Source organism: Ascaphus truei, chromosome 6, assembly GCF_040206685.1.
Source record: "Ascaphus truei isolate aAscTru1 chromosome 6, aAscTru1.hap1, whole genome shotgun sequence".
NCBI classification, from domain to species: domain Eukaryota; kingdom Metazoa; phylum Chordata; class Amphibia; order Anura; family Ascaphidae; genus Ascaphus; species Ascaphus truei.
The window spans coordinates 57,294,508-57,321,882 of record NC_134488.1 but is presented as its reverse complement, the minus strand read 5'-3'; the positions used below and the strand labels follow the sequence as shown (position 1 = coordinate 57,321,882).

Here is a 27,375-nt window from a genome sequence, read left to right as displayed (position 1 = left end):
AATATAGTCACAAATGCAAAAAGCCACAATAACTGCACTTGAATGTGGTGCAAAGACCAGGACTAAGCAAAAAAACACACCGAGGGGAACAAACGAAGACACAAGGAAAACGGGCAGGTTTACCGTGTGCAGACACTGAAAATCAGTCCGGAATATATCCGCATACGGCGATGGTATCTCCGCCCGTGCTCCACAACTCCCCTGCTCCAGCCAGTGAGAAAGCGCGTCAGGTGACCTCTTGTGACCTCGCTTGGATTTTGATCCCTGGCTCCTCCTACTAAACAGACCGTCTGACGCCCTATTTTGACAGGGGAACAGGCTGGTTTTCCCACATCTCCACGGCTACCAGATGTAAACTGGCCGCAGTATGGAAGCAGCCGGCAATCCTCACCTTATCTAAAATAATCTCCATCTGCCACATGGAGAAGCTCCTGAGTCTGACAAATGATTCCTGCAGTGAATTCCTTACAGTCTGGGAGCCCTGCATCCACTCAGCGTGCACACAGGGAGTAGACACTAGTTCAATCCTGCTATAGTCACCCGAGAAGGCAGGTCACAGAGAGCCTGATAGGTATAAAGAGGTGCCTCCACTACATCCCACGAGTACCCGCCCCATGAGGGAGAGTTAAATCTAGGATGTCCGAGGCCCACCGAGTGGCCAGACCATTATAAGATACCACACTACACGGTGCCAAGAGACAAACTCGACTCACTAGGAGTGTCCTAAATTCTGAGCGCCCAAGGGAAAATGTCAGATACGAGACTCCAGCTATGTAATATACGTAATCCATGTCTTGTGTTGTATGCAGTATGCACGGACCAACCCCACCCTTATGATTTCTGTACCCTCGTCCCCCCCTCCTTATTTTTTTTCTGTACCCCCACCCCTGAATAACTTCAATAAAAATTTAAGTTACAAAAAAAAAAATCAAAGCCAAAGCTCCACTTGCTTTTAATGGGATTCTTTTTTTTTTTTTTTTTTAATATTGAATGCTGCTGTTTTTTTACACCAGTTTTGAAGCCAGGAGACGTTAGTAAATAGACTCTTTACACATGGAAAATTGTAAGATTATCAAATGCTAAAACAACGCTGGCAGAGCATCACTCAGATGTTAATAAATAGGACTGAACCTTTTATACACCAGAAATAAATACAACAAACACGCAACATTTTATATTAAGTATATTTCTCTTTAATAACATTATTTTACAAAAAAAAAATGATTATACAAAATCCTGCCCCCCAAAAAACTACATCATTTAAAAAATATATACAATTTCAGAAAAAGAATATTACAACTTTTTTTTTCTTTCTTAGGAAAATAAAGCAGATTTTTCTATGACGAGATTTGAAAACATGCATCTGTTAACACTTTGCCCTGGGAAAATGAAACAGGTAAATAGAGATAAAATATCCACCTTTTAGGCTATGGGGCTATTGTAGTGTAAAGTTTGAGGTTTTCACAAGACATATATACATGAGTGAGATTGTGTATCACTGTGAAATGGATAAGACCAGAGCAAGAGCTACTGTGACTAATGTATGTCATCGTGGGAGACTAAAGGAGGAATAATACCAGAGTAATAGACAGCTGTGTATCGCAAAGTACAAGAGAATGGAGAGATGGGGTTAGAGTAAGAAATAGCCATAGTGAAAGCAAAGACAGGATCAGAGTGAGAGATAGCTGTGTGCATGACAGTGGAAGGGAAAGCATAATAAGGGTGGGAGATAGTCGTATCATGGCGAGAGGAGAAACAAGACGAGCATGAAGGTGAGTGATTGATAGCTATGCATGTGACAACAAAGGGCAACAATATTGTAACAGTACATGCGTGACAGATAGCCGTTTAGGTCTTATTGAGAAGGCTGAACGAAAGAAAGATTGCTGCATTTGTCAAATTGAGAGTTATAATCCCTTTGCTGCTGGTAGCACATTTAAGGCCATATTTACTACGAAGTGCAACTATATGACACCTACTGGCACTGCTTAGTGAATATAGTTATTTACAGGCCATTGAAATGAAGGCCATTGAAAAAAATCAAAGCCAAAGCTCCACTTGCTTTTAATGGGATTCTTCTAGCCTGGAAAGTGTTTTATGGAGTAGCACTAAATAAATATGGCCCTTAGTCTCCTAGCTGGAAAAGTAGTGTCATGTCATGCTCTTAAGATTGATTTACCCTTGAGTTGCAGAGGTTACATTAATCCATAATGATACATACTCTTAGATGCCCCTTTAAATTCTTTCAGGGCTAGAAAGACCTGCAAATATCCTCTCAATCGCTGAAGGAGTTAACATGACACCCAGTTATTCATTTGCTTCATATAATCGGCTACAGCCTAAACATCTATTTGGCATTGCCTATATATAAAAGTGTGTGAGCCTGCCGGGCTAATATAATTTCTTGTATAAATAACAATAACGAGAAAAATAATTAAAAAAAGGACACTTAAAACAGTGTCACTAATATAAATTACAGAACAAAACAGCAGCCTGCAGTGTATTTTACAGAGCAAGTTGCAATAACATAATCTGCAAAGTCTTAATGTTCCATGGTCCTGTTGGGGCCTTTAATGGGTTGCATAAGCCCAATTTAGCTGAACATGTAATGTAAGCCTTGCATTGTGTTTTCACAGGCATCTCAAGCTGGGGTACAAACCAAACTAACATTGAATGTGTACCTTACCTTTCCCCATAGCATAAACCTTGAAAACTGGGTTAATGATGCCCTCTAATTAGGATTCTGATTTTCTGTATTCACAAGCACACTGCCAAAGTGTTACAGCGAAATTACCAAATGATGGCCCAACTACCGAGAACCTTATAGCCAGCTGACTTGTTAGTGGAAAGCAATTGTTGCTGGACAGGTCAGCTTTGTATACAAATGTACAGAGAGGTTGATTTCCCAATCTGGGGTTACAATTCTGAATGAACACATTTGAAAGCGGCAACCCATTCTATCCCGAATTTTTGAACCGCAGGACAAAGAGTTGAATTACCACCTAATAATGTTTTCATCTTACATTGAAGTATAGGAGAGAAAGGATTAATTATTGAAGCATTAGTGAGAGCCTTATTTTACCATTGCAAATTGACGAGCCTTATTGTTCCTAGTGAAAACATAACATATCCCTTTATAACTCATAAACTTCCATAAGATTGAATAGCATTGTTGGTGCCGAATATCACCGCATAAAAGAATGAAGTTGGCTTGGAGGTTGCTGGTCTGTGAAGGGCCAGATGCACAGCATTGACTAAACAGTATACCAAATTCTTACCTGGCTGATAATGACACACAACCATCATTATTATTATTATAACACTTGGTCATTTAGTGCACAAGTATAATTAAAGAGAGTGTTGGCAGTGTAAGTGTGTTTTCTGTAAGGTCTTAGCAGTTGTTTTATTAAATATTCAAAGGGCCATTCCTTATCAACCTGTAACTAACTAGCTCTGCATGATTTTCAGCAACAGTTCACCATGAGATTTATAATTGTTGGTAACCCACGATATAGATTAACTCTGGCTCTTTATGAAGGAATTGGAGGACTATGAGGCATGTTTTTGTGCTGGTATACGCACATGCAGTAAATGGCGGTGTGCGCTATTTCCCCTAGTGTCTCACAGGACACCCCAAAAGTGCTTGCATCAGATCTGTAACCCAAGAATAAATATAGAAGCAAACATGCCTTGTTCAGAGCACATCATTTGAAATGTTTGAGTTGAGTTCAATCAATGAATACTTTACAGTTGGGAAAACATCCTTCTTTCTTTATATTACACACCTTTATGCAAAGTTAGCGCAGCCCTTTGCAGACATGCTCCGGCCTAAAGCACCAACAAGAATAAAAAAAATCAAAGGGTGGGATTCAGTAAACTCTGTAAAATCAGGGAAAATAACGGAACATCACTAAAAATATTAATAAACATAATTTTCCCCAAGTTAATGCCGTATCCACTATGCAAAAACGTCCGTGTTACATCTCAGTATCATAACGTCACATTATTGATGCGTCGACTTTAACGTGCATAATGTGCCGCTAGGTAAATCTTGGGATTTACTCCTATTCAGACCCTGAAAAAGGGCTTTTGTTGGATTGGGTAGGGAAATAATGCAGGAAATAACTTGCTGTTATTTAAATCATACCAAAATCTGTTATTAAACCCATCCAGACATTAAAGAGCAATATTTAACTAATGTAATGTTACATCCCCCCAAAAAGAAGGATGGAGGTCCACTTGTAATGCTGCAAAGATTGCTGCATAGTATCAGCAATGCTACTGTAGGTCTGCTGATACTGTGCAGTAAAACCCAGCAATGTTTTCAGCATTACGTGGTGAGGAATGGGCTAGCTTGCACCAAGATTTATCCTCTTTATATGTCTTTTGTACTTTATTTGGCATTAGGAGTGCCCCTGTATATCTTTATATTAATGTTACATACCCGCAATAACAAGAGCTGAGTTAAGAGAACAGAATAGGATAACGCCCCATTTCCGTCCTATTACCAACATACGTTTTAGTTAACGCTGTGCCCTTTACAAAGAAAAAAGGACATGATTGTCCTTAGTGAATACAGCATTACTATTAACATAATGTTAACATCATGTTACGTGGCCGAACGGAGTTTAGTAAATCTGGGCCTTAGTGTCTTTGCTTTTCGTTCAAGGCATAAATAATAGTAAAGGCTAAAAATCTGTTTTTAACAAGATACATTCATATAACTTTAAGCTACTACAAAAAAATAAATAGTGACTTTAATCTGTTGCTCCCTCGTCTAGATTGTTTAACCCTTTCAGTTCTTAGCTGTATGGCCAAAGTTTATCTGCACCCTTACAGGGCAGTATTCTAATTGATAACTCAGCTCGATTAGCATCCTGCTGGATTAGCGCATGTCCTGCAGTGCTTGCGTACATTAGAAACACATCAAGGTCTTATTAATACCTTCAATGTCAAAGAGACCTGGACTGTGGAGCAATGTGTTTTCAGGCCCTTTTAGTCCTGAAGTCCTAAGAATCAACCACATCAAAGTTTGCAATGCATAATGGTGAAGGTTTCTCCCATCTGGTCTATGACTGCGCTGGGCAATTAATTACAGACTTAAAAGGGAGAGAAATATGACATCCAAATCTCCATTTCCCCCAGATTACATCTTCCTCTAGGCCTCTTGCGTTTGCTGGTGAAGATTGCCAGTAGAGCTGCCTAATGTAATGCCTGTCCAAGCATGTTTTTCGTTACAGTCCTTTGAGACAGCAGGAAGGATAAGAGCAGGCCAGGTCAAAATGGAGCCATCTTCCTCTTGACTGGGACATTCTTCACCTGTAAAACAGTCATACATGATGGGGTCACGATGAGCTAGGGCTGGCAGATAAATGTAACCAGCGAACTCCCAAATGTCCTAAACATTCAACTGAATAACCCAATAACTCCAGAGTAGTTTACAATTCATTACATTGTTGGTAAACATGCACCCGCCTTTAGTCTCTTGTGAACTGTTTCCCATAGACCCTGCCCTGTTTTGCTGCTTTGTAACTACAATGGAACTATTTTGCTCCATACTTTGGTCAAGATCAAACTGGGATGGGTTTGAACATTCAGTAGGTCTTCTGGTTTATTATAGACCTCACCGCCCATGTATTTTCCCAGAAGTCTCATCTTACACTACAAATTAATAGCACATCAATGGAAATGAAGACTGCGCAAAATAAGATTGCACATACAGCTCGGTCTATGTGTACATTTCTTTCATATTCTTACAATATGAACAGGGTACTATTATTAGGTAGGTAGAGGTGGCAACAAGCAATCCTATCTTTTGAATAATGGATTGTGAGCAAACTGGGCAGCTTTTTAAAGACCAATGCTATATTCTCCACAAACCTCTGTAATGCATGCACTCACCTTCCTGACATTGTGTGTTCATCTGTTTTGGTTCATCAAGGCAAATGGAATGCTGGTAAGGCACAGTGTCTTTTTCTCCAACATCTCCTTCCACCTCTGCAGTGTGTTCTATGTCAGTGGAAGTCAAGCACATGGGCACCATTACATGATTCAGAGGCTTTGTTTCCAGGTTGTCCTGTTGAAATGCTGACACCATCGGCATCATGGCAACACCATTGTTGCTGTAAGAACCGTTGGCTTTGGTGAAACACCTGTCCATGGAAACCCAAGTGAAACAAAAGTTAGCCATTCGTTCCAAATGTATATTGGCATGAGAATAGATCAAGACTAAAAACAAAGCATTAAGGGTAAACAACAGCGGTCATCATTAAGGAGCCAAGTGTTAAAATACTCAACCACAAAACCTCATGTTCTCAAAAGTGACTGGCCTTGCTTGGAGGCATCTATAAACCCATGAGTGGAAATGGCACTTGTAATGTATTGTAGAACAATGTGGTGGTGAGCTTTTGAGGGTCTGAAATGAAGACCAATTTAGAGATTCTAATAAACTCAACAGAAATACTACGCTGTACAGAAGAGAGTGAAAGCTATTAGACTTCAACACAAAATCGGAGAGAACATAATGACCTTTCTTCTCACTTGCAGATTAGAGATGTAGCCATGCCACCTGTTGCTACTAATCTGCCCTCATACTGACAGTAAGCCATGGTAAGAGCAGACCTTGCCAGCAGTCCATATGGGTTTCCCCCCACTCCTTGGTGCTGCACTTGATTGACAGTGGGAGTCAGTGACATCAGGCCTGAGCATGTCCAATTGTGGGACAGACATGGTGCCCTCCTCCTGGCTGTACTTAAGGGCAGTGCCACCCCAAATTCAGGAGTGTGCCTCTCCCCACAGAGAGGAATGTTGCACACAGGGTGCCTGAGATTGGGGCCTTCCCTATTCCTCTTCCCCTTGGGGGGAGAGCGAGTGTAGACCTATACCCTGACTCCTGATAGGGGAGTCGAGAAGAGCTAGGACAGCTGCAGGGGCCCTGACCTGTAGTGGTTGTCCAGGGACCATCATCCAGTGGATAGCTGATCCTGAGAAGCTGTGATTGGGCAGACCACTGCTGGGTTGTGCTGGGACTCAAAGGCCATTCCTGTTTGCATATACCTCCTGGCTAGTGTGTGATCTTACTGGAAGGAGAGGGAATAATTCTACCGTAGGAGATCACCTCTATTCATCTTGGAGCCTGCGGTAGATGGAGGTGCTGCACTGCTAGAGAACCATGTGGGTAATGTACCCCAGAAACCTGATCCTGTGTCCCCACTACCATCGGCGGACAGCTCAGCCCTCCAGTTACCAGCAGATATCATGCACCACACGACTAGTAATGGCCAAATCTCCCGGTGGGGGAAACACTGTTACAGATACAATGACTGACCTGTTGTTGTTGCGGCAGTTTCGACAGTTGATGCACTCTGAGCGGTCCGTCTGTGGCACTGCTGTATACATGACGCCACCCTACAGGAAAAAGAAGTCACATATCAAACCCCATTCTGGCTTTTGATTGTATCAAAAAAGCCAGGAAGTGCACACAATGTTGTGTTATACAGTACTAGAATACACTTTTATACCTTTTGCTCTGCTTCTTTTCGAGGAATAATATGTCTCCAGAAAATGTCATGGGGTTTCTTCTTTAAACACCCTGTTAACATTTTGATATATTTGGCGAATAAATTGATTGAAAGCAAGTTAGGACTAACAAGTTGAAGAGTAAAAATTGAATTTGATAAAAGAAGATATCAGAAGTCAGTACGATTTGCTAGAAGGACTATTGATGGAAAAGCAACGCGCGAGCAAATGAACCTAAAAATAGTACCAGGGATAGACTGACTGGCCGGGGGAAAAAAGAGCACCAGAAAAAGAACAGTTTAATTGCTCTTTAGTGTCAACATCAGAATAAAGGACGCGTGCTAAAAATAACGCTGAGCACTAAAAGTGGCCTTGGTGGTGTTGTGCAGACCACATCAGTTCGTCTTTATCAAAGAACAAGCTGCTAAAGGAGGTTTTTCCTATTGTGGCTTTTTCATATTTGTAGCACGGCTTTGGAAACACAAACTTGCATCAGAGTTTTTCGTATACAGCTGTAGCAACAGTGTCATACTTTTTAATAAGAATGTGTACCAAAGATAATGTAGTCGTATGTACTCACAAAAAAATGTATGTGTGTTTTATGTTTAAATAATATTTGATATATTTTATTAAAGATACTTCTAGATGTCTTTTACCCATTCACATTTTTCACATCGTTTTTTGTTTCACTCCTTTTCACTTTAGTTAGTGGTACTCCAAACACACACTTTCTAGTTAAATCTCCTTTATTTTTCATTATCAATATACTGTACTATCCACCATCACTTACCATACCTGAGCTCCATTTTCGTCTTTTGACACTATCAGTAGACAAATGTAGAGGCCATAATTGTAACTAATGTATTAGTAAATCGTGGACAACAGGATTTTTCCTTGAATTTTTGTAGCTCGTTATGTCTCTTTGAATGAAGCCACTCCAATATGTACAGTTTCCTGCCCAAACACATTAACAGCTACAATAACGCCCACTAGATACCACAGAATACTGTATGTGTTGATCATTTCTGCAGGCAAAATTGAAGCTACATATATTTCCAGCAGAGCTTCATGCAATGCCACATATACCTAAATATACCTACTGTATGAAAGGCTAATGCAAATATGGAGACAGGAGAACACTGATCAAAAAGGTATATTCTAAAAAATATTTCCTACAACAAGCTGTATGGCTTATAGAATTTCTGCTATGTATGGGGTTCGATAGGGGGGAGGGAGGCAGGACATTTGGCATATTGTTTATAACAACCCAAGGAAACTCAGGGCATGTTCCCAAAATAAAGGAGTGTGGTTAGAAATAAAGGATGGTTACCGCTCTCTGTTTATGAACATCACTGCCAGGTTCTGAATGCATTGCCAGAGCCATGTAAAGAAACAGGGGAAGACTAATCATTTGGAAGCAATAGATATAGACCAAGATGCAATTTAAGTGTTTAGTGTTGAGCTGACGGGTTTTGGGAAGAAATGCGAACAGAACTCATACACGAGGCATCTGGCACTGCAGACAATAATGGACCCACTATTTTCCACTGGAAATGGGACAAGTAAAAGGAAAATTATTTTTCCAGTATGTTTGGTGTTTTACAATTGCATGTTTCAGTGTTAACCCTGTCTTGCACTGCTCTTTTGAACAGTGCACCGCAGACGGCTCCAGCACTGAAAGATGCGGGATACTGTTAACCCCTTCTATGGCAGAGATGTCAGAAATGCATTGTCATGCTTTTCAGGTTTCCGACGACAAAAGGGATTTAGTTAGCATTAAGGTGAGTAAACTACGATAGTGTCGATCAGGACTCTATCGCACATTACCTTCCTTTGAAGTAAATAAGAGTTGTTGTGCATTAGTGGCCTGATCGACACTATAGCAGTGTCATACAATAAATAACTCCCCAAAAGGGACCGGGAAAAGGCGACTGTAAACCTATACTCTGCTTTCATTTTGCATTGTTAGTACGAATGTGCAATTTGGGGAGTGACTAGTGCTGCAAATGATGGGTTTAGAAAACAGTGATTTTTCTCTGTGCATTAATAAAATTTTACAAAATCGGATTAATCCCCATGAAGAAGTTCCTGCATTTAATGCTAAAAACTGTTGCTGCATGCTGTGCATACAGTTGATGTTAAAAATACATTGTAAGCTCTTTGGTCCTTACTTTTTAATATCTACCCTTTAAGTTTAGGATTCTTAACGTTTCCTTCATTATCATTCCCTGAACCTATTCTCTGAATCTAAATCTGTAAACCTCAGTGCTTATTAATTAGAAACATACAATTTCTCCCGATTTCAGTGCTTTGGCCATTTTAGCTTTAGTGTCTCTTAATGAAGCTTAGAACTTGAGCAAACTGTGGTTTACAGATGTAATTAAAGCGCTCACTCACTACTTTTTCAAGAGGCAGGATGAATGAGGCCACAAGGTGTCAAAATTACCAACTTGATTCGCATCTTTAATGCTGACATCAGTCCTTGTTCTCCATAAAGGTTATTTATCAAAGTCTTCGAGCTCAAAAAATGTGTGTGCAAGATAATAATAATAATAATATATATACAGCACCATATATATATTTTTAATATTACTTTCCATTTTTTACACCCCTATTTGATAATATTTAAAAAAATGAGCAGTACAGACTGCTGTTTTAATATATCAAAAGTATGTTGCCTTCATTAAGGGAAAGCACCCGAGCACAGTTCCGTTGTTTGTGACCAGAGGTTGGTTATGAAACTTATTAGGAAATGTCCCATTTTTATATATTATTGTCATTATTATTAATGTATCATTGAAAAATAAGATGGAAAACAGAGAAAATAAATAAAACACTACTATCAGAGATGTTCACTAGAAATCTTGCGATTACAATAAAAAGACATTAAAGGCAATTTGTAAAAAAAACTAGCTTGGTGCAAATTAAATGACTAAAAAGACAGTGCCTCACATTTGATAGATGATGTGGTAGGTGCTCATAGTCAACGTATGTTCCCTTCAAAGAGCTGGTACAACCAGGATAGAGTTCACCATTCATGACTCCGTTGGCTCCATTATGAACTTTGTGGTGCATGTGAGGGCAGCCATTACTCAGGTTCCCATTGCCCATGTAGCCACCATGGACACTGCCATTGATGCGGCTCGTTCCTGGCAAAGTGGTATACTCTATGATTTGCCCGTTGAGGTCTGCTCCCTGGTACAGATACCCAGGAGGCTCAAACTCTGCAAGAGAGAAGAAAAAAATCATAATAGTCAAAGAAGCATAATTACAAAACCACACCCATAAACGCTGCATTCACTTTTATTATTATTTCTTACTTATTCTTAATTTTTTTAATATATATATATATATATATATATATATATATATATATATATATATATATGAGTAAAAAGAGAAAAAAAGTAACCCGTATGGGAGCACTCAGGTATGCAATTGATTAATTAGTTTATTTATTTGACACAGTGCAAAAAGGGATGAATAAACAGTACATGATTAAAAACACTCCTAGTCAAAGTCTCTGGACGAAACGTGTCGGAGTGGGGGTGCTAGGCAGGACCCCTGACCCATGGCTCACGTAACTATGCTACCCAGCACTCAAGCAAACTATTTTTCTGGACTGTGACCGTTCATTTTTTCATTAGGGACACTGATAACTAATACAAGGTTATACAATAGGCGCTCATTAGGTATTTTCCTATATATGCTATTCACTAACTTTATTGTTCTACACATCTAGGGATTTCATTCCACCTCACCACCTTTCCTACACATGATTTACGCTGTAGGTATTGGCTATATTATTGTATGCTCATGCAGATGTGTGATGCTTTGAGACTGTCATTTATACTTTGACCAGTCTACTTTTTGGTGTGTAGTGTGCATTATCCTTAGCGTTGTATAGGTGCCTTTGAACCCAATAACCAACTGTGATTTACTTTGATTTACCCTAGTGTTTTCTGAGTCACTATCCTATTTATGTTTAGGGTTGACAATGTGTGTCGTTCCCTAGTGCTGTTCATCAGTGTTTCAGGGTAACACCCGTGACAGGGGTCCATGCCTCTTTTTTAAGTGTTTTTAATCATGTACTGTTTATTCATCCCTTTTTGCACTGTGTCAAATAAATAAACTAATTAATCAATTGCATACCTGAGTGCTCCCATACGGGTTACTTTTTTTCTCTTTTTACTCACATAATTCACAACCCGTGAGCACCGCCAAACCTTATTCGTGTAAATTAAATAAGATATTTTCTTTGGCTTATGGTGGCATTAATTCTATACTAGTAGATGCAAGTTTTTTTTTCCCTATCCCTCCCCCCCTTTTTTCCCCCCCGTTATTTGAATATATATATATATATATATATATATATATATATATATATATATATATATATATATATATATATATATATATAACAGTGTTCAACAAACCTATACATTTGCTCGCCCCGGGCGAGTGGATTTAACCCCCGGGCGAGTAAATATTGGCCCAAGCAGCACACGTTTGGTACTAGGTGACGAGTAGATTTTTTTGTGTGGCGAGTAGATTTTTTGGTGATTTGTCAACCACTGTACAGGCATACCCCGGTTTAAGTACACTCACTTTAAGTACACTCGCGAGTAAGTACATCTCGCTCAATAGGCAAACGGCAGCTCACGCATGCGCCAGTCAGCACGTCCTGAACAGCAATACCGGCTCCCTACCTGCACCGAAGGTGTGCGCAAGCGGGGAGACTATAGAACCTGTTACACATGCGTTATTTACATCAGTTATGCACGTATATAACGATTGCAGTACAGTACATGCATCGATAAGTGGAAAAAAGGTGGTGCTTCATTTTAAGTACATTTTCGCTTTACATACATGCTCCGGTCCCATTGCGTACGTTAATGTGGGGTATGCCTGTATATTTATATATATATATATATATATATATATATATATATATATATATATATATATTATATATATATAATAAATACATTAACAACACATCAATGTAAATGTCAATTAAACAGTCTATCGGAACCCGTTAGCCCACCAGGCCGACCATTTTCCTATCTGTTGTAAAACTTTAGGCCCTATTTGCTCCTTGGCTTCCTTTTATATTGAGCAGTTTTCAATTCCCCTAGTGTTTTAGCCTCTACCACCTCTGGTGGACGGTTATTTCAGAATTCCACCACCCTTCCCATGAAGAAAGCTAGCCACTATTAATCTTCAAAGTATGACCTTTAGTTCTAGAACTTCTCCTTTGCTAAACTATGCTTCAATCCCATTTCTGTTTAGACCTTTGTCTAAAAAGGTCCACAGCCGAGCAACATTCATGTAAATATTATGAAGTGTGATAGTATTTAAAGTGTTTTTTAAGCTTGCCAAGCCGTAACACATTCGAACTGGGTGGGGACCTATGAGCAATGTGGAAAGTTGCTCATACCATGCAAAATTAATTCTTAATCATTTTGCTGTTGAACACAACAATGTACAATTCCCATTTCTTTCTCAAACATTTCCAAAGATTCCAAAGATTAAGGAATAATTGTCATTTATTTTTTTGACACTCATTTAATTCCAGCCATGAGTGGCCAATGAGGGTGAACCAGCTCCGTCACGTTGTGGCCACACCCCCAAAAGCGCGCAACTAGCTGGCCAAGAATCGCACGGCCAGGCAGGGATCGAGCGCGCTGGCGCTCGTGCGCGATGACCACTCATTTAAAACCAGACCATGCTGTACTAGGCTCAGTATTTTAGGAATTGAAAATGGTGGAAAATTATCAAAACAATTCTAGATCAGAAGTGTCAAAGAATTACTAAACGGAAAAAATGAGTTGTGTTATGAGCAGCTACGTGTGTTGTTTTTAATGGGGCAGTCCCACTTAATGTGTTAAAACACATTTATCGACTAGCCATCAATGCAACTGCTCTATTTATACATTGAATCACCATTAAAGTTGCTGTTGTACTTATTTGTATCTTCAATAATTAATGCCTGTTTTTAGAAAAGAAAGGTATACAGGGATATACCAAATAAGTAAACATGGGAAGGATGTTGATCCAGGGAGTAATGCGATTGCCAATTCTTGGAGCCAGGAAGGAATTTATTTTACCCCTTATGAGATATCATTGGAAGATATGACACTGGGGCTTTTTGTTTGCCTTCCTCTGGATCAATAATTAAGTAATGATATAGGATAAAGTATCTGTTGTCTAAATTTAGCGTAGGTTGAACATGATGGACGCATGTCTTTGTTCAACCTCATCTACTATGTAACTATGTAACTAGTACCACAGGATTCAAACATATCAGCAATTTTTGTTTATCTGTTTGTTTGTTTGATTAGTCACTCACTATAATTACTTTGCAAACAAAACATAAAGCAAGACTAACCTGGGATTATCACCAAGACACAGAGTGTTTAAAAAGTCTCCAATGCTTTTGTTTACCATGGAAATGTTAAAAGTTGAAACAATTATTTAAAGTACTGTTTTGCACAGAAGCTCAATTTTACATATTAACTCTTTGGGTGCCCCATGATGTTGTTACCATTATGAGGGCTGGCACGTCACGGGCCCCAGGATATAGTAGCTATGTCATGGGCTTTTTGCTGGTTTGTTAAAAGAGATTGTGTTCACTAGATCAAATTGAAAGAGGAATAGAGACTCCTCTTCCATTCACATCAGTGACATCTCAATCATCACCAGGATCACAATGTGCAGGAGGGGCTGTAAGACTTTGAGTGCCGATGCAGCTGTGGCAAAAAAAAAAAGGTTAAATATGCTACGTCTATAGTTCATTTTCATTCTCTGAGAAACTGACCTTTAACTTCATAATTTCTAGAATAATTGCAATGTACTGTGGAGCAGATTACTGGACACCTCTTGTAGCATAAAGATTAAAACGAGTGCTACCCCAGTGCACCATGACAGTCCTGCTGTGCTACATACAGTAGGTAAACAAGTCACAGTCTCTCTCAGCCTCTCTCAGCCTCTCTCAGCCTCTCTCAGCCTCTCTCAGCCTCTCTCAGCCTCTCTCAGCCTCTCTCAGCCTCTCTCAGCCTCTCTCAGCCTCATGCTTTCCAATATGGTACAACTCTTTTATTCTTACTTGTAAGCATGGGGTATCTGATATACAGATGTAGTCAATTGTATGTTAGCACTAGGAATAATAATAATAGATCCTAAAATAGGTCAGAATATCACATATATTCAATGGCACCACATATTCCACCATAACGCGACACAAGGAATAATAGTGAAGCCTATTAAATCTGTAAGGGTTAGAAAAATACCTAATAAAATAATTACTACAACCTTTTCAATTCGAAAACCTCAAACGTCACTAGAGGTATATAAGTCAGGTTCCATAATGATACCTGCACTGAATGCCCATAAGGAAAATTGTGTTACTTACTCTGCATCAGACTCTGCTGGCGGTTTTTCAAGAGGCACATGGCCATAAAAGCCACGACGATGAGTACCATTCCTCCGAGCACACAACCAACTATCACATACAGCATGTCACCACTCCGGGCCAGGGCGTTGGATACACTGGAGCTGCTCCCACTACCATGGTCATAGGCAGATGGTGTGCTGAGATCCAGCAATGGATAATCTGAGGCCCCAGGGCTCCGCTTTGCTACACAATAAAAATGAGATATGTGATTAACATGGAGACCCCATTAGAAGGGATCTACTGTAGACCAAATGTTTTGAAGGTTTAAATGTCAACACTTAAGAAAGGGTCAGTGCCACTTCCGAGGAAATAGGCTATAAAGTCTGGGAATACAGAGAAACTTGTTCAATGTATGTTTAATGTCCTCTAATAATTAATGGCAACATTGTACCCTCAGTATCCCAGTTCAGAGCTACGACATACCCATATTTTGCTATAAAGTATATTCGAATTGAAAAGTACCAAGTAAACACAAAGATACTGTACTTTTTCACATAATAAGAAATATATTGTAAACTTACATATTGTGGTTCTGCTGCCAGTTTTTAGTAGATGGCATTTAGAGCACATGCCAGAGAAGAGAGTTAATCAACTACATATTATCAGCAGTGTTCGACAATGCTATACATTTACACGCCTGGGGCATGTGGATTTAACCTCCGGGCGAGTAAATATTGGCCCAAGCAGCACACGTGTTTTTTTAAATTTCCCCCGTTCGCGCTGCTGTTTTTCCCACGCTCGCGCTGGAGAAAAAAAAAAATCCGGAGGCGGGTTCATGTTGTTGGGGGAGATTACCCCGCTTCCGGCTCTGAGCAGTGCCTTCGCTCCTTCCCCGCAATACTTTCCCTCCTCAGCGCTTCCACTCCTCCCCCTTCCGGCAGCCAGCCCATTCCGCGCCTCTGTCTGCCACAGGGCCATCTGTCGACCCCCCCCTCCCATCGGGCCATCCGCGCCCCCCTCCCCCATCGGGCCATCCACCCCCCCCCCCCTCCCATCAGGCCATCCGCCACCCCCCCTCCCATCAGGCCATCCGCCACCCCCCCCGCATCCCAATCTCTCCTGGCCTCCGTGACCCCCCCTCACCCCAACCTCTCCCGGCCTCTGTGACCCCCTCCTCACCCCAATCTGTCCTGGCCTCCGTGACCCCCCCTCACCCCAATCTCTCCCGGCCTCCGTGACCACACCCTCACCACAATCTCTCCCGGCCTCCATGACCCCCCCTCACCACAATTTCTCCCGGCCTCCGTGACCCCCCCTCACCACAATCTCCCCCCGACACCCCAAATCTCCCCACTCACTCCCGATCTCGCGTGGCAGCTCCGCCAGGTCGGTGACCCAGAAGGTCTCCTCCACCGACAGCCACTGAGCTGAGGCTGCTGCCGCCGCCCCCATGTTCCGGCGTGTCTGACACCCGGTGACCCGCAGTGACAGCCGCTGATGGCGACACCCGGCCTGCCCCCCGCCTCTTCTCCCTCTATCCATGAGATATGTTGCTCTCCGGGGAGACCACAGCGATCCCAAGGTGTGTAGAGGGGAGGTGGTGGGGAGGGAGAGAGAGTGTGTGTGTGCATGGGAGAGTATGTGTGTGTGTAGGATACCAGAAGTGTCACATCACCCCAATCACCCCCACCCCACCCAATCAAGCCCTCTATCTCTCTCTCCCCCCTCTCTCTCTCTCTCTCTCTCTCTCTCTCTCTCTCCCTCTCTCTCTCTCTCCCTCTCTCTCTCCCTCTCTCTCTCCCTCTCTCTCTCCCTCTCTCTCTGCCTCTCTCTCTGCCTCTCTCTCTGCCTCTCCCCCTCACTCTCTCCCTCACTCTCTCCCTCACTCTCTCCCTCACTCTCTCTCTCACTCTCTCTTACTCTCTCTCACTCTCTCTCACTCTCTCTCACTCTCTCTCACTCTCTCTCACTCTCTCTCACTCTCTCTCACTCTCTGTCACTCTCTCACTCTCTCGATCTCTTACTTACCCTATATATCTTAACTGCCCTATACTACACCGAAATAACCTATACTGCTTTCTTCCAGATCTGACTCAAGCTTCACACAGAAGACATTGGAACCCCCCTAACCCAGAAGACAGGTAGGGAACACATCCCCTCCAATGTATAACATTGCGGGAATGAGGGTACCTGGACATTGAGGGACTGCGGATCAGGTAAGATCCCAGGCGGGATTGCTGCTTTAGATATTGTGAAGCGGGGACGTCCAGACACTGGTTAAGGGGTTCAGCAAACTAGTCATTCACACCTGGCTTACACACACACACACACACACGTAACAAGGACTAATTGTAGTATAATGTAATACAATAAATACATTTATGTCAAAAATGAATGTTGTTCTGACTAGGAATTTATATGGGGGCGGGACTAGGTGGCGAGTAGATTTTTTGGTTGGGCTAGTAGATTTTTGGGTGATTTTTCGAACACTGATTATCAGGATTCAGGACCCATTCAGCAATGAAAGCTCTTCCATATATAACATTGCAGGGAACTAGTGAAAAACTCAGTCCACCATGTGGGGCTTAGTACAAAATTAGGTCTCCCTTTTAAAAATGGGTGTCAAATTTAGAGAAGCAATCCACCTACAAGATGACGTTCATGTGATTTTTATACTTTTCGAAATACTTGATATTATGAAAAGTGATTAAGGAAATCACCCATTCTACATGGGAAAAAAATGCAACCTGGAAAAGTGAGGGTCTTAACACACCACCATGCACCATTTCTGTTCAATAAAAATCTGTTTCCACAATAAATCCTTTTTTTACTCGAGCCATCTTCAGCTTTTCTATTTCCGTCTCTAGGCAATAATATAATTGCTTGGTGTATAATGCATACAAAGAATGAATAGCGAATTTCATTTAAGACTTTTTGTAGACATTTCGGAAGCAGCTCATATAGACTTTCACTAAAAGGGAGAGGTTACAAATGATGTGACTTATCAGCCAATTCTGTTTTAATGTCAGAGAACCTCATATTTTTTCAAAGCTTTATAATCATATAGTGAATCATGTCCTCATTTACAATAACCAGCTAGAGGATAGCTGCCTCCAATTTGCATATTAGTCTGGTCATCAGAGTCAGGTTTTTAGACTTCATTTGAAGCTAGAAAACATATCAAAAGTTAAGGTATATTTCAGCAGCAAGTCTTCAAGTTTCTTGTTTCTTGTTCAAATGTATACTTTTTTATTTATGGCACTTGATGCTTTAATTGGGTCCCTAATGATTCAGAAGTTCATTAAACGGATTATGTTGTCGGATTTGCTATTAGAGTTCACTGGCAAATGGCTACAAAAGTCTGGTGGGAAGAGTTAGCCTTGTTCTTACCTTTAGTCTCACACATCATGACGTTACTGTAGTCGCTGGCCCCTCGCTCATTGAAACACTGCATCTTAATGTCATAAGAAGTCTCTGGTTGCAGGTGGCCAATGAAATGGCGATGCTTTGTGCCTGTTCATGAAGAAGATGCAGGTCACTTCAGAATCATCATTGTGGTTTTTAAAGCATGAAAATAGACCAAACGAAGCACCTAATATTAGTTGGTTATTTCCAAAACATGCTTTTCTTGTGGTGTATCCAGGCTAAGATTGCTTGCACACCCATCACCTGTAAGCAGCATACTGCAAAGCAATCTTGAGCTGTATCCAGATTCAAAGAAAATAAAATGCCTGCCCCGTTAGCTTTCCCAGCTCACCTTCAACCACGTCCCTCTTGTAATCGCTGTCATTGTCGCTGTCTGTGGGGCGGTAGTAGATGTAGAAGCCCTGGATGGGAGTGTTGTTGTTGTTTGCGGGGATGTACTGAGAATAGAAAAAGACTGAGTAAGACATTGGCAGAGAAAGCAGGTCCTTTAACATTTCATGCATATTTATTTTGCATACGAAGCCGTTATTGCACTAGTGATCTGTACCACATGGTATATGTGGAGGGCTTGGTATGGGTAAACATGAGTAATGTTTATAGTGCATATCAATTGAGATAGCTCTCCACGTATTCATTCTAAGAAGCTTCCAGGAAAATGCTAAAAACTTTTAGTTATCCTAAGAATCCTTCTGCAGATAGAGTCAATAAAGTCACTGTGTTAAATGACCTTTGTGTCTCTTGAAAAAATTGCACTCCGCCACCACAAAATGCGTTATCTAATGTTAAGGAGAAGTAATGTGTGGTAAACCATGTATGCAACACGCTTTGTATTTTCACCCCATGGTTGAGATACCAAAATAATAGATTTAATTCTAAAGGCCAATAAACTGATGGATCAAATAAAGCCTATGTTTGTTTCCCACTCCATACATTGATGTCTTAACCAAAAGGCTACACCTTTGGTTACTTGAAAAAAATTGAAGAGACTTTCAAGAAGCAGCAGTAACAGGGCATTTTAGTGAATTGTTGTTACTGTGCAGTTGCATCTATTGCTCTTGGTTATGAACATGCCCCCATAAAACAGGAATACCTGCAACCACATTTGTGTCAGGAGCTGCATACAATTTCATAAATAGGTGGTAGGGAGCTACATGATTCATTTGGATGGTAAACCAACTACGGTGGATGTACAATACATATAAACATTACTTGATTATTACATTCTCTGACCTCTGAAGTCCTCCAAAGTGGACAATGACAAAAATCAGGATATGCGGAGAATCAAACTTACAGTCCATTTTAGCATGATCTGTGTATCGGTCACTGCCTCAGTGTTGTCAATACGAGGGCCGACGATCAAGGGATTGGGCAAGCGGCTGCTGTACCCAGCTACTTGGTAAGGCCGTGACCCGGTGCTGCGCTGGCTCTCACCATAAGTGTTTATGGCGATGACACGAAATTTGTACATGGCTCCTTTAGTGAACAAGAAGAAAAATATCAAACAAAAAACTCTCCCAGAGAACAGGGCTTAATGATAACTAATGTACATGTATTAGTCCACATTACAAACTAATTTAGGAGCAGTGCTTAGTTGGTAAGGTTGATTCATGGCTCACAACTACCAGGAGATGTTCATCACACATAGCTTTTGCATTTGGGATGACTGATCTAAAATCTTTGAAATTATTGAAGACATTTTACATAAACCCAACCATTTCCAGAAACTGGCCTGGGTGGACACTGATCAGTAGCCAGTGGAGACCTAGAAGAGGTTTACATAAGTAATATTCAAGCCTGCCCTTCAGATACACAACATTTTCGGATAGACACATTACCAAAAGATTTACATTACCAAAACAAAATTAAATAGTTACCAAAACACATGAAAGTATTTAATTTACATATAAAGGGAGTTGACTCTTCAGGCTGGTTACACAGTACATGAATGAGAACCAACAAAATCATAGCATAAATCAAAAATCATAGGTACACAGAATCTACAAATAAAGGAAAAAGAGCAGAACTCCAGAGATTCATCAACTGTTGTGTATTTCTTCATAGCACTTCTAAGGCCCCTTTAATGGCTAAAACATTGGCTACTTTATGAATGTTCATCTCTAGAAGCACCCTAGTAACTTCATGATTTATATTCAGGTTTTTTTTATTTTATTGTATGTACAAGCTTTAGTTCAATTACTGAAATTCCTTCATAGTACCCAATGTTTCAGTCCTTGCAGTGTGGATCTTTCTCAATGTGTTGCTCTTTTTTCATCATTTTTTGGAATTTTTGTAGCCATACCTGGTTCTAGGTTGGACACTTCCACAGAAAGCATGGATGGGTGGATGTTCTCAGCAGCAGTAACCCAGTTCTTGCCTGACCGCTTGTACTCCACCTTGAAAGAGGTGATAGGGGAGCCCCCATTGGCTCTTGGGATCCAGGTAACATACACAGAGGTCTCAGAAGCAGTGGAGATAGTAGGACGGTCAGGGGCTTCAGGGACTAAATAGAGGGATTAGAGAGGAATGTGAGCCTTAGGCAAAAGTACACTATAAATGTACCTCTTAACCACATCAAGTCTGGAGTAACCAGCATTAAGAGAGTGTCTTATTAATTTAGATGACATTTGGCATAACTGAAAGTAGGAAAACGGAGCAAATAAAGGCAGTTTTGTGATATGAAAGGCTCATGGGTCATAACATACATGAAGGACCTCCATGTTCATTCAGTATTGGTTTCATTTATGCTAATCATTGCATAGATCGAATAAACATGTGACTGAAATGCTGTATCATATTAATAGTCAACTGCCAGACCTGTTGGGGGAGTCGGGAGAAGATGTTATTATAATCAGGGATAGTAGGGATTTAATTCTTATGTTGGTGCTATAAACCCCACAAAATGTGGCTTTCTGAGAATGCAGCAGACATGTGCAAATACTTACACATTTCACTTGGAGACAGAGAGCAAAGAAACAGAGAGAACAAAAGAGAAAAGGGTTAGTACGAGTAGTAAGTATTTAGTATTATACCGGATAAGTTAGCATGTATGCACCATACAATAATGTATATTAAATCGAGCAAGGACACCACAGTCAGTGAAAGGAGGTGAGCCCATCCAACATGCCCCCTGCATCTTAAACTATATATGGGACAATCTCAATAATTTGTAGATAGCACTGACAGTGCACCATTCATGAACATAATAGAGTTTATAAACAGAAGGAGCCCAGCTCTAATGGTTTTATTAAATAGTTTTCAGTACCTGAGGAACATGGAGATTAAGACCCATATTAACTAAGCAGTCCTTAGCCATAAAACACCACCTTGCAGCCCATTGACTGAAATAGGCTGTAAGTGGTCTACCAGTAGCAGAAGACCTTTGGTATATACGTCTCGTTTTCCCATTTTGAGTGCGAGTGACCCAAGCAAGTACTGAAAGCACAAGCCTATGTAGACAAGACCAACAACCCTTTAACAACTACATTAAGCCACTTCTATAAAGAAGAAATTAGGGAAGCAGTGCCAAGTATTTTTGCCACTTTTCGGTAATAAGCTGAACCTCACTTTCTTATCTGCGGTATGTTTTGGGATCTAGGAGATGTCAATGAAAACGTGAGCCCAGATCTTGGGATTTTAATATACCAAGACTATCCAATCCGGGATATAATGGTCCATATTTGCTAAGCAGCCATCTGCTACAAAACACTTTCCAGTGCTGGAAGACACCATGCACCACATTCAAGTCAATAGGCTCCAAGGTGTGTTCGGTAGAAGACAGCTTAGTGAATATGGACCTTCAATGTATACCCCATAAAATGAACCATTGGAGACTGAGCTAGTTATTACCCAAATATTTGTTGCTTCATTTAACACTTTGAATGCCCTATAGATATGGCTACTCCCTCGTGGGGTCTGGCACTCCAGGGGCCCCATGACGTAGTAGCTATATCATAATCTTACTGCTCATTTTTGTAGGAGAACACGATTTATCAGGAAATGTAATGGAAAAGCAGGCTCCACTACTGTTTTGTCATCAGTGAGGTAGCGATCACGTGATGGTGAGTGTCGGAGGGGCTGTGGCACTCTGGTGCCACGGCTCCTCCGGCATTCAATGGGTAAGATATGTATAATCTACAATAGCATGCTATATACAACATACACTGTACTGCTTTTGTTAGTGGCTCCTACCCAACTGCGCAAACAAAAAAAGCAATGTTAAAGATGCAGCGAATAGGGATGAGTCACTTTTGAACTGGTTAAGTAGGATGACAAGCAACCTAGAAAAGGGATGCATGATACTTACCTCTACTTTTGCCAGAAGAGTCAGAATTCACAAGGCCAAAGTTGGAATCATCAAAAACAGGTTGTTTGGGGGCACCAGCTGGAGGAGAGGGAGCCTGTGTATTCTTGGAAGATGAACTTCTTTCTGTGCAACAAAAGAAGCAAAACAGCACAATGATGCACTGTCAAATTAACACTGCAGGCAATGTTATTGGTTCATTTTGGTTGAATATTTTTTTTTTTTTACATGTGAGTGACATGTACATGTATTAAATCTGTGTGACTGATGCTTTTTATTTTTTCAAACTAAGCACCTACAGTAGTATGTTTAAATTCTTTTTCAAAGTTGTCATGTGAATTTGGCAGAGTTAACTAGGGAGGGGTTTAATTTTCTTTAACACCTCGATTCTATGCAATCTCTGCATGTTAAGCAAGAGATGTCCTTCACTTCCACAGAGAAAACTTTTTTTCTCTTACCTATCTTTCACTTACATTTAAGAAAGAAGAGGGTGGTGAAAGATTGGCTAAAACTCTTATAAAAACCCTCAGGGTCTCGCTGAAAATATTAAAAAATGTCTTACATTTTTTTATCTATGGAGGATAACGTGTTTAAGAAAGCAAATAGCATGGTTGTTTATTATTGGCAATGTAATTGGTCTACTACAATGAGAATAATAATGATAATAATAATAACCAAAGAAAAAACATTTCAGCTTTAAATAAGGAAATATCTCAGAAATATCTCAGAGAAAAAGCATGTATCTACTCCCAGTTAGTATTCTAACCCCATTCCTAATTATTTAGATTGCCAAACAAAAAGGTGACAAAAATCAGTCACAAGAGCATCCCCACAAAAATAACCCTTAGGCCCAGGACATAGTGCACTCAGCGTCGCTGAGCTGGGCTGGGCCGCGCTGAACAGATGCACAAAGCCCCTGCATCTGTTATCAGCGCGGCTATAGTTTCTCCCTCCGCATGCGTGCTGATGCGTGCGGAGGCTGAGAAACTTCCCCGAGACAGGCAAGTTTGAAATTTGCCGCTCGGGGAAGCGGAGGAGCGGTCACGTGACCGCTCCCATCCAATGGATCTGCAGTCGGTCCAGCATTGTAAGCACAGAGGTGTGTGTATGTGTGTGTGTGTGTGTGTGTGTGTGTATGTCTGTGTGGTGTGTGATGTGTGTGTGTGTGTGTGCATGTATGTGTGTGTGTGTGTATGTGTGTCTGCGTGTGTGAGTGTGTGTGCGCGTGCGCGAATATATTTATCAAAGTTGCAAAATGTTAATAAATAATTTATTCTCACATGTCGTTTTTTTTTAATTTTTAAAATATTATATAATATACACACACACATATATATACACACACACAGGTTCCCTAGTGACACACAACACACAGACCACTTCAAAGTGACACACACACACACACTGACAGCTACCAAGTGACACACACACAGTGATACCCGCCTCCCAAGCGCGCTTGCTGTCTCCTCTGCAAGGACAGCAAAAAGCTCCTGGTAGAGCGAGCGGCAGCAAGCAAGAGCGAGCAGCAGCACCTAAGTGCTAAGTACTATGTCCCAGGCCTTATACTTTTTAATGCGTACCTAATAAGGCTCTGAACAAAGCATGCAACACAATCTCAAAAGGGGTAATTCATTAAGCATTAGTAAAGGGTACTGGAGGTCAGGCCGATGTTAACTGCATTTCAAGTCAATGGTAATAAATGTGGGATCGAGCTGGAATACCCCTTGCAGAGTTTAGTGAACTCGGGCTAATTTGCCTCTACACCAAAAGGCTCACCGTCCAATATTTTAGTAGCACAGACAGCTGGAAATAAAGTGTATTGGTAAAAAAAAGCATATGATAAGAGATAGAAACAAAATCAACAAGACTAGTAATTATTAGTGCATGGTTGTTGTATATAAAAACCAAGTGGCTATAGACTCCTTTTATTATTGATAATAATTGCTATATCCTTGCTGCTTGGTGCTCACCTTTGCTAGTCCTGAAAGTGAGCATTGCTGGTTGGCCTTCCCCTGCTGTATTTCTCGCTACCATCAGGACCTCGTAGAGGCTCGAAGGCTCCAGTTCTGTGAGTGGGAACTCATTCTCGCTGGCTGGCACACGGATGGAGTTCCAGTTTCCTACCATGTTGCCGTCAACATCCAACTGAACAGTGAGAAGGAGAGAGAAAGATAGTCCACTCACTAAGTTCAGCAACAAGGAATACATTGAAGAAATAGTTATATATATATATATATATATATATATATATATATATATATATATATATATATATATATATAATCTCCAATAAAGAATATCACTTGTGAGCACATTCACATGTCTTAGACAGGTCTGCAACCGTGCCTTTCAACCATTATCACCTAGCATACAGTGCTCCCACTGCAGCAAGGGATTCTGGGAAATAACATGCAAATGCGCACACGTCACCTTTTGCCTGGAATATCCATTCACATGAAGCTTTGCGAACGGCGATACATCTGCTTAAATGGGCTCCATGAGAATGGATATTTCAGGCAAAAGGTGACACATCGTGTGCTCATTTGCATGTAATTTCCAAGAATCCCTTGCTGCAGTGGGAGCTGTATGCTAGGTTATAATGGTTGAAAGGCAGGGTTGCAGACCTGTCTAAGACATTCTTTATTGGCTATATGCCAACGGTGGAGGTTTTTTGTTGCCCTTTTCACCCACCATAACATAAAATGTGATATATTGTGTGTATGTATGTATATGTATATGTATATATATATATATATGTATATATATATATATGTATATATGTATATATATATGTATATATATATACACATATACATATATATATATATACATATACATACTGTATATATATACATATATATATATTTTAGTTTAAGCCTATAGGGAACCATGTATAAAATGGTTTTTGAAGCAAAAAGTGGCACTGTGTGCTCATTTGCATGTCATTTCCCAGAATCCCTTGCTGCAGTGGAAGTGCTGTGTGCTGGGTGATAATGGTGAAAGGCGGGGTTGCAGACCGGCCTAAGACATGCAAATGAGCATACAGTATATTTACATTTGCTATATGCTTTGCTGTGGAGTGTTTTTGTCACTTTTTTTACTCACCATAACTTAACTCAGTATATATATATATATATATATATATATATATATATATATATATATATATATATATATATATATATATATATATATATACACATATATACATATATACTCAAACTAATTTCTGATCCTCTCAGACACTGAGTTTTTTTTTATGCTGACAATTGTTGGCTCCTACTTCTGTTAACCCTAAAGATTTTGAGAATCAAAAAGTAATTGCACAGCATTTGTATTCTAACGAAGAGGTTTTTAAGTAGACCAAAAGAGCACATCATGCCAAATCTGATAAACACCATATCATCATAGTGTATACATATCCCCATGAGCTAAATGTTTGCAAGTTTCTCAGTTTCATTCTTACTGTATGTAGAAATACTGGCAGCAAGTATCAAAGGTATACTTTATACCATGCCCAATGATATCGTTATTTCCCGTGGAAAAAAAAAACTTAAATAACCGTGCCCAGAATCATACAGAACTTTTTTCCTAACATATATTTACTGTGCTTGCACAAAAAAACACTGCTTAACGAGTATACAAAGAAGATCTTTTATTGTACCAATATAAGTTAGTTGGAGGGCTGTGATAGCTTTCAATGTACCACCATGAAAGTTCTTCATATAAGTAGTTGTACATCAATCTTTCAAGACTTCAGAGACCCTTGTTCAGAAGTCCTGACAATGAAGTCTCAAAAGCATACAATATGTTGGCCCATTACAAGATATCACAACCTGCATCAAACCTATACTGTCAAAGATCTACAGATGTACGGTAGCGGGGGTTACATTGAATCCTATGGAAAATCTGGGATATTCTGTGTTATGAGCGGGTGCAATAATCACAGCTATAAATTTACTTGCAATCTGAACTACACCGCCTCTATAAGATTACATTCCTGTCTTTCAAAGCTCACATAGAATAACAAATTTTGCGACCGTAAAAGTCTATTATCAGATCTAAAGTAATGAAGTGACACTTGTGGTTTCCAAGTCCCCACATGTCTTCAGATGAACTTTGCTCTCATTCCCTTAAAGACCTAGCCCGACTGTCTCACCTTGCGATAACGCACAAAGTATGCATTAATGGGCATCCCGCCGTCCTTCCCTGATCTCCACTTCAGGTTGTACATGTCTGGCTTGGTGGCCTGTGGTGGACTCAGGATGATGGGGGCTTCAGGTAAAGAGGCTCCGTTAAAGGGCTTGTCAGTGGCCTGTGTGCCAGGGTGTTGCTCCCCAGGCTGAGAGGGATCAGGAGCACTGGTTTCTGAGTCATAGTTGCCCTCGTCACTCTGAGTTAGATCTACTGGTGTTATATCCTCAGATTTTGTGCTCATCTCATAAGGAACTGGAGGAGGAAAGATGAGGTGGTGAGATAGAATGGAAGCGTTTGCAATACTACAACAAACAAGGTGGCCAACAAAGCCATTTACTAGTATGGATAATCTGCTGAATATTTTCAAACAAAATGCAACAGTATTAATTGCTGAAGTTTTTCACATAATACAATGCACTCCTCCAGAATTGTTTTGGAAAAACAAAACAAAGTCAAGTACTCCAAGCTATAGCTTAAGAAGGCAGCTTCTAAATATGCTGCTTATATTCTGTAGTCAAAAAGACAGTAATGCCATGAG

At 40.4% G+C, this 27,375-nt stretch overlaps 1 protein-coding gene across 7 annotated transcripts in view; it reads right to left on the bottom strand.

The window, feature by feature from the left end:
• Nucleotides 1-1,171: 1,171 nt before the first annotated feature.
• The window catches only part of CDON (cell adhesion associated, oncogene regulated), a 219,811-nt gene continuing 193,607 nt past the window's right edge, over nucleotides 1,172-27,375 (bottom strand). For all 7 annotated transcript variants that reach the window (XM_075604348.1, XM_075604346.1, XM_075604345.1 and 4 more), the window contains 12 exons: nucleotides 26,800-27,089; nucleotides 24,611-24,785; nucleotides 22,644-22,766; nucleotides 20,640-20,840; nucleotides 19,632-19,813; nucleotides 18,672-18,777; nucleotides 18,305-18,427; nucleotides 14,933-15,157; nucleotides 10,471-10,742; nucleotides 7,328-7,407; nucleotides 5,902-6,152; nucleotides 1,172-5,319 (listed from right to left, as the gene is read on the bottom strand). In XM_075604348.1, coding sequence (XP_075460463.1) covers nucleotides 5,159-5,319; nucleotides 5,902-6,152; nucleotides 7,328-7,407; nucleotides 10,471-10,742; nucleotides 14,933-15,157; nucleotides 18,305-18,427; nucleotides 18,672-18,777; nucleotides 19,632-19,813; nucleotides 20,640-20,840; nucleotides 22,644-22,766; nucleotides 24,611-24,785; nucleotides 26,800-27,089 — 2,189 coding nt within the window. In that variant the 3' untranslated portion in view covers nucleotides 1,172-5,158. The remainder of the gene's footprint in view (nucleotides 5,320-5,901; nucleotides 6,153-7,327; nucleotides 7,408-10,470; nucleotides 10,743-14,932; nucleotides 15,158-18,304; nucleotides 18,428-18,671; nucleotides 18,778-19,631; nucleotides 19,814-20,639; nucleotides 20,841-22,643; nucleotides 22,767-24,610; nucleotides 24,786-26,799; nucleotides 27,090-27,375) is intronic.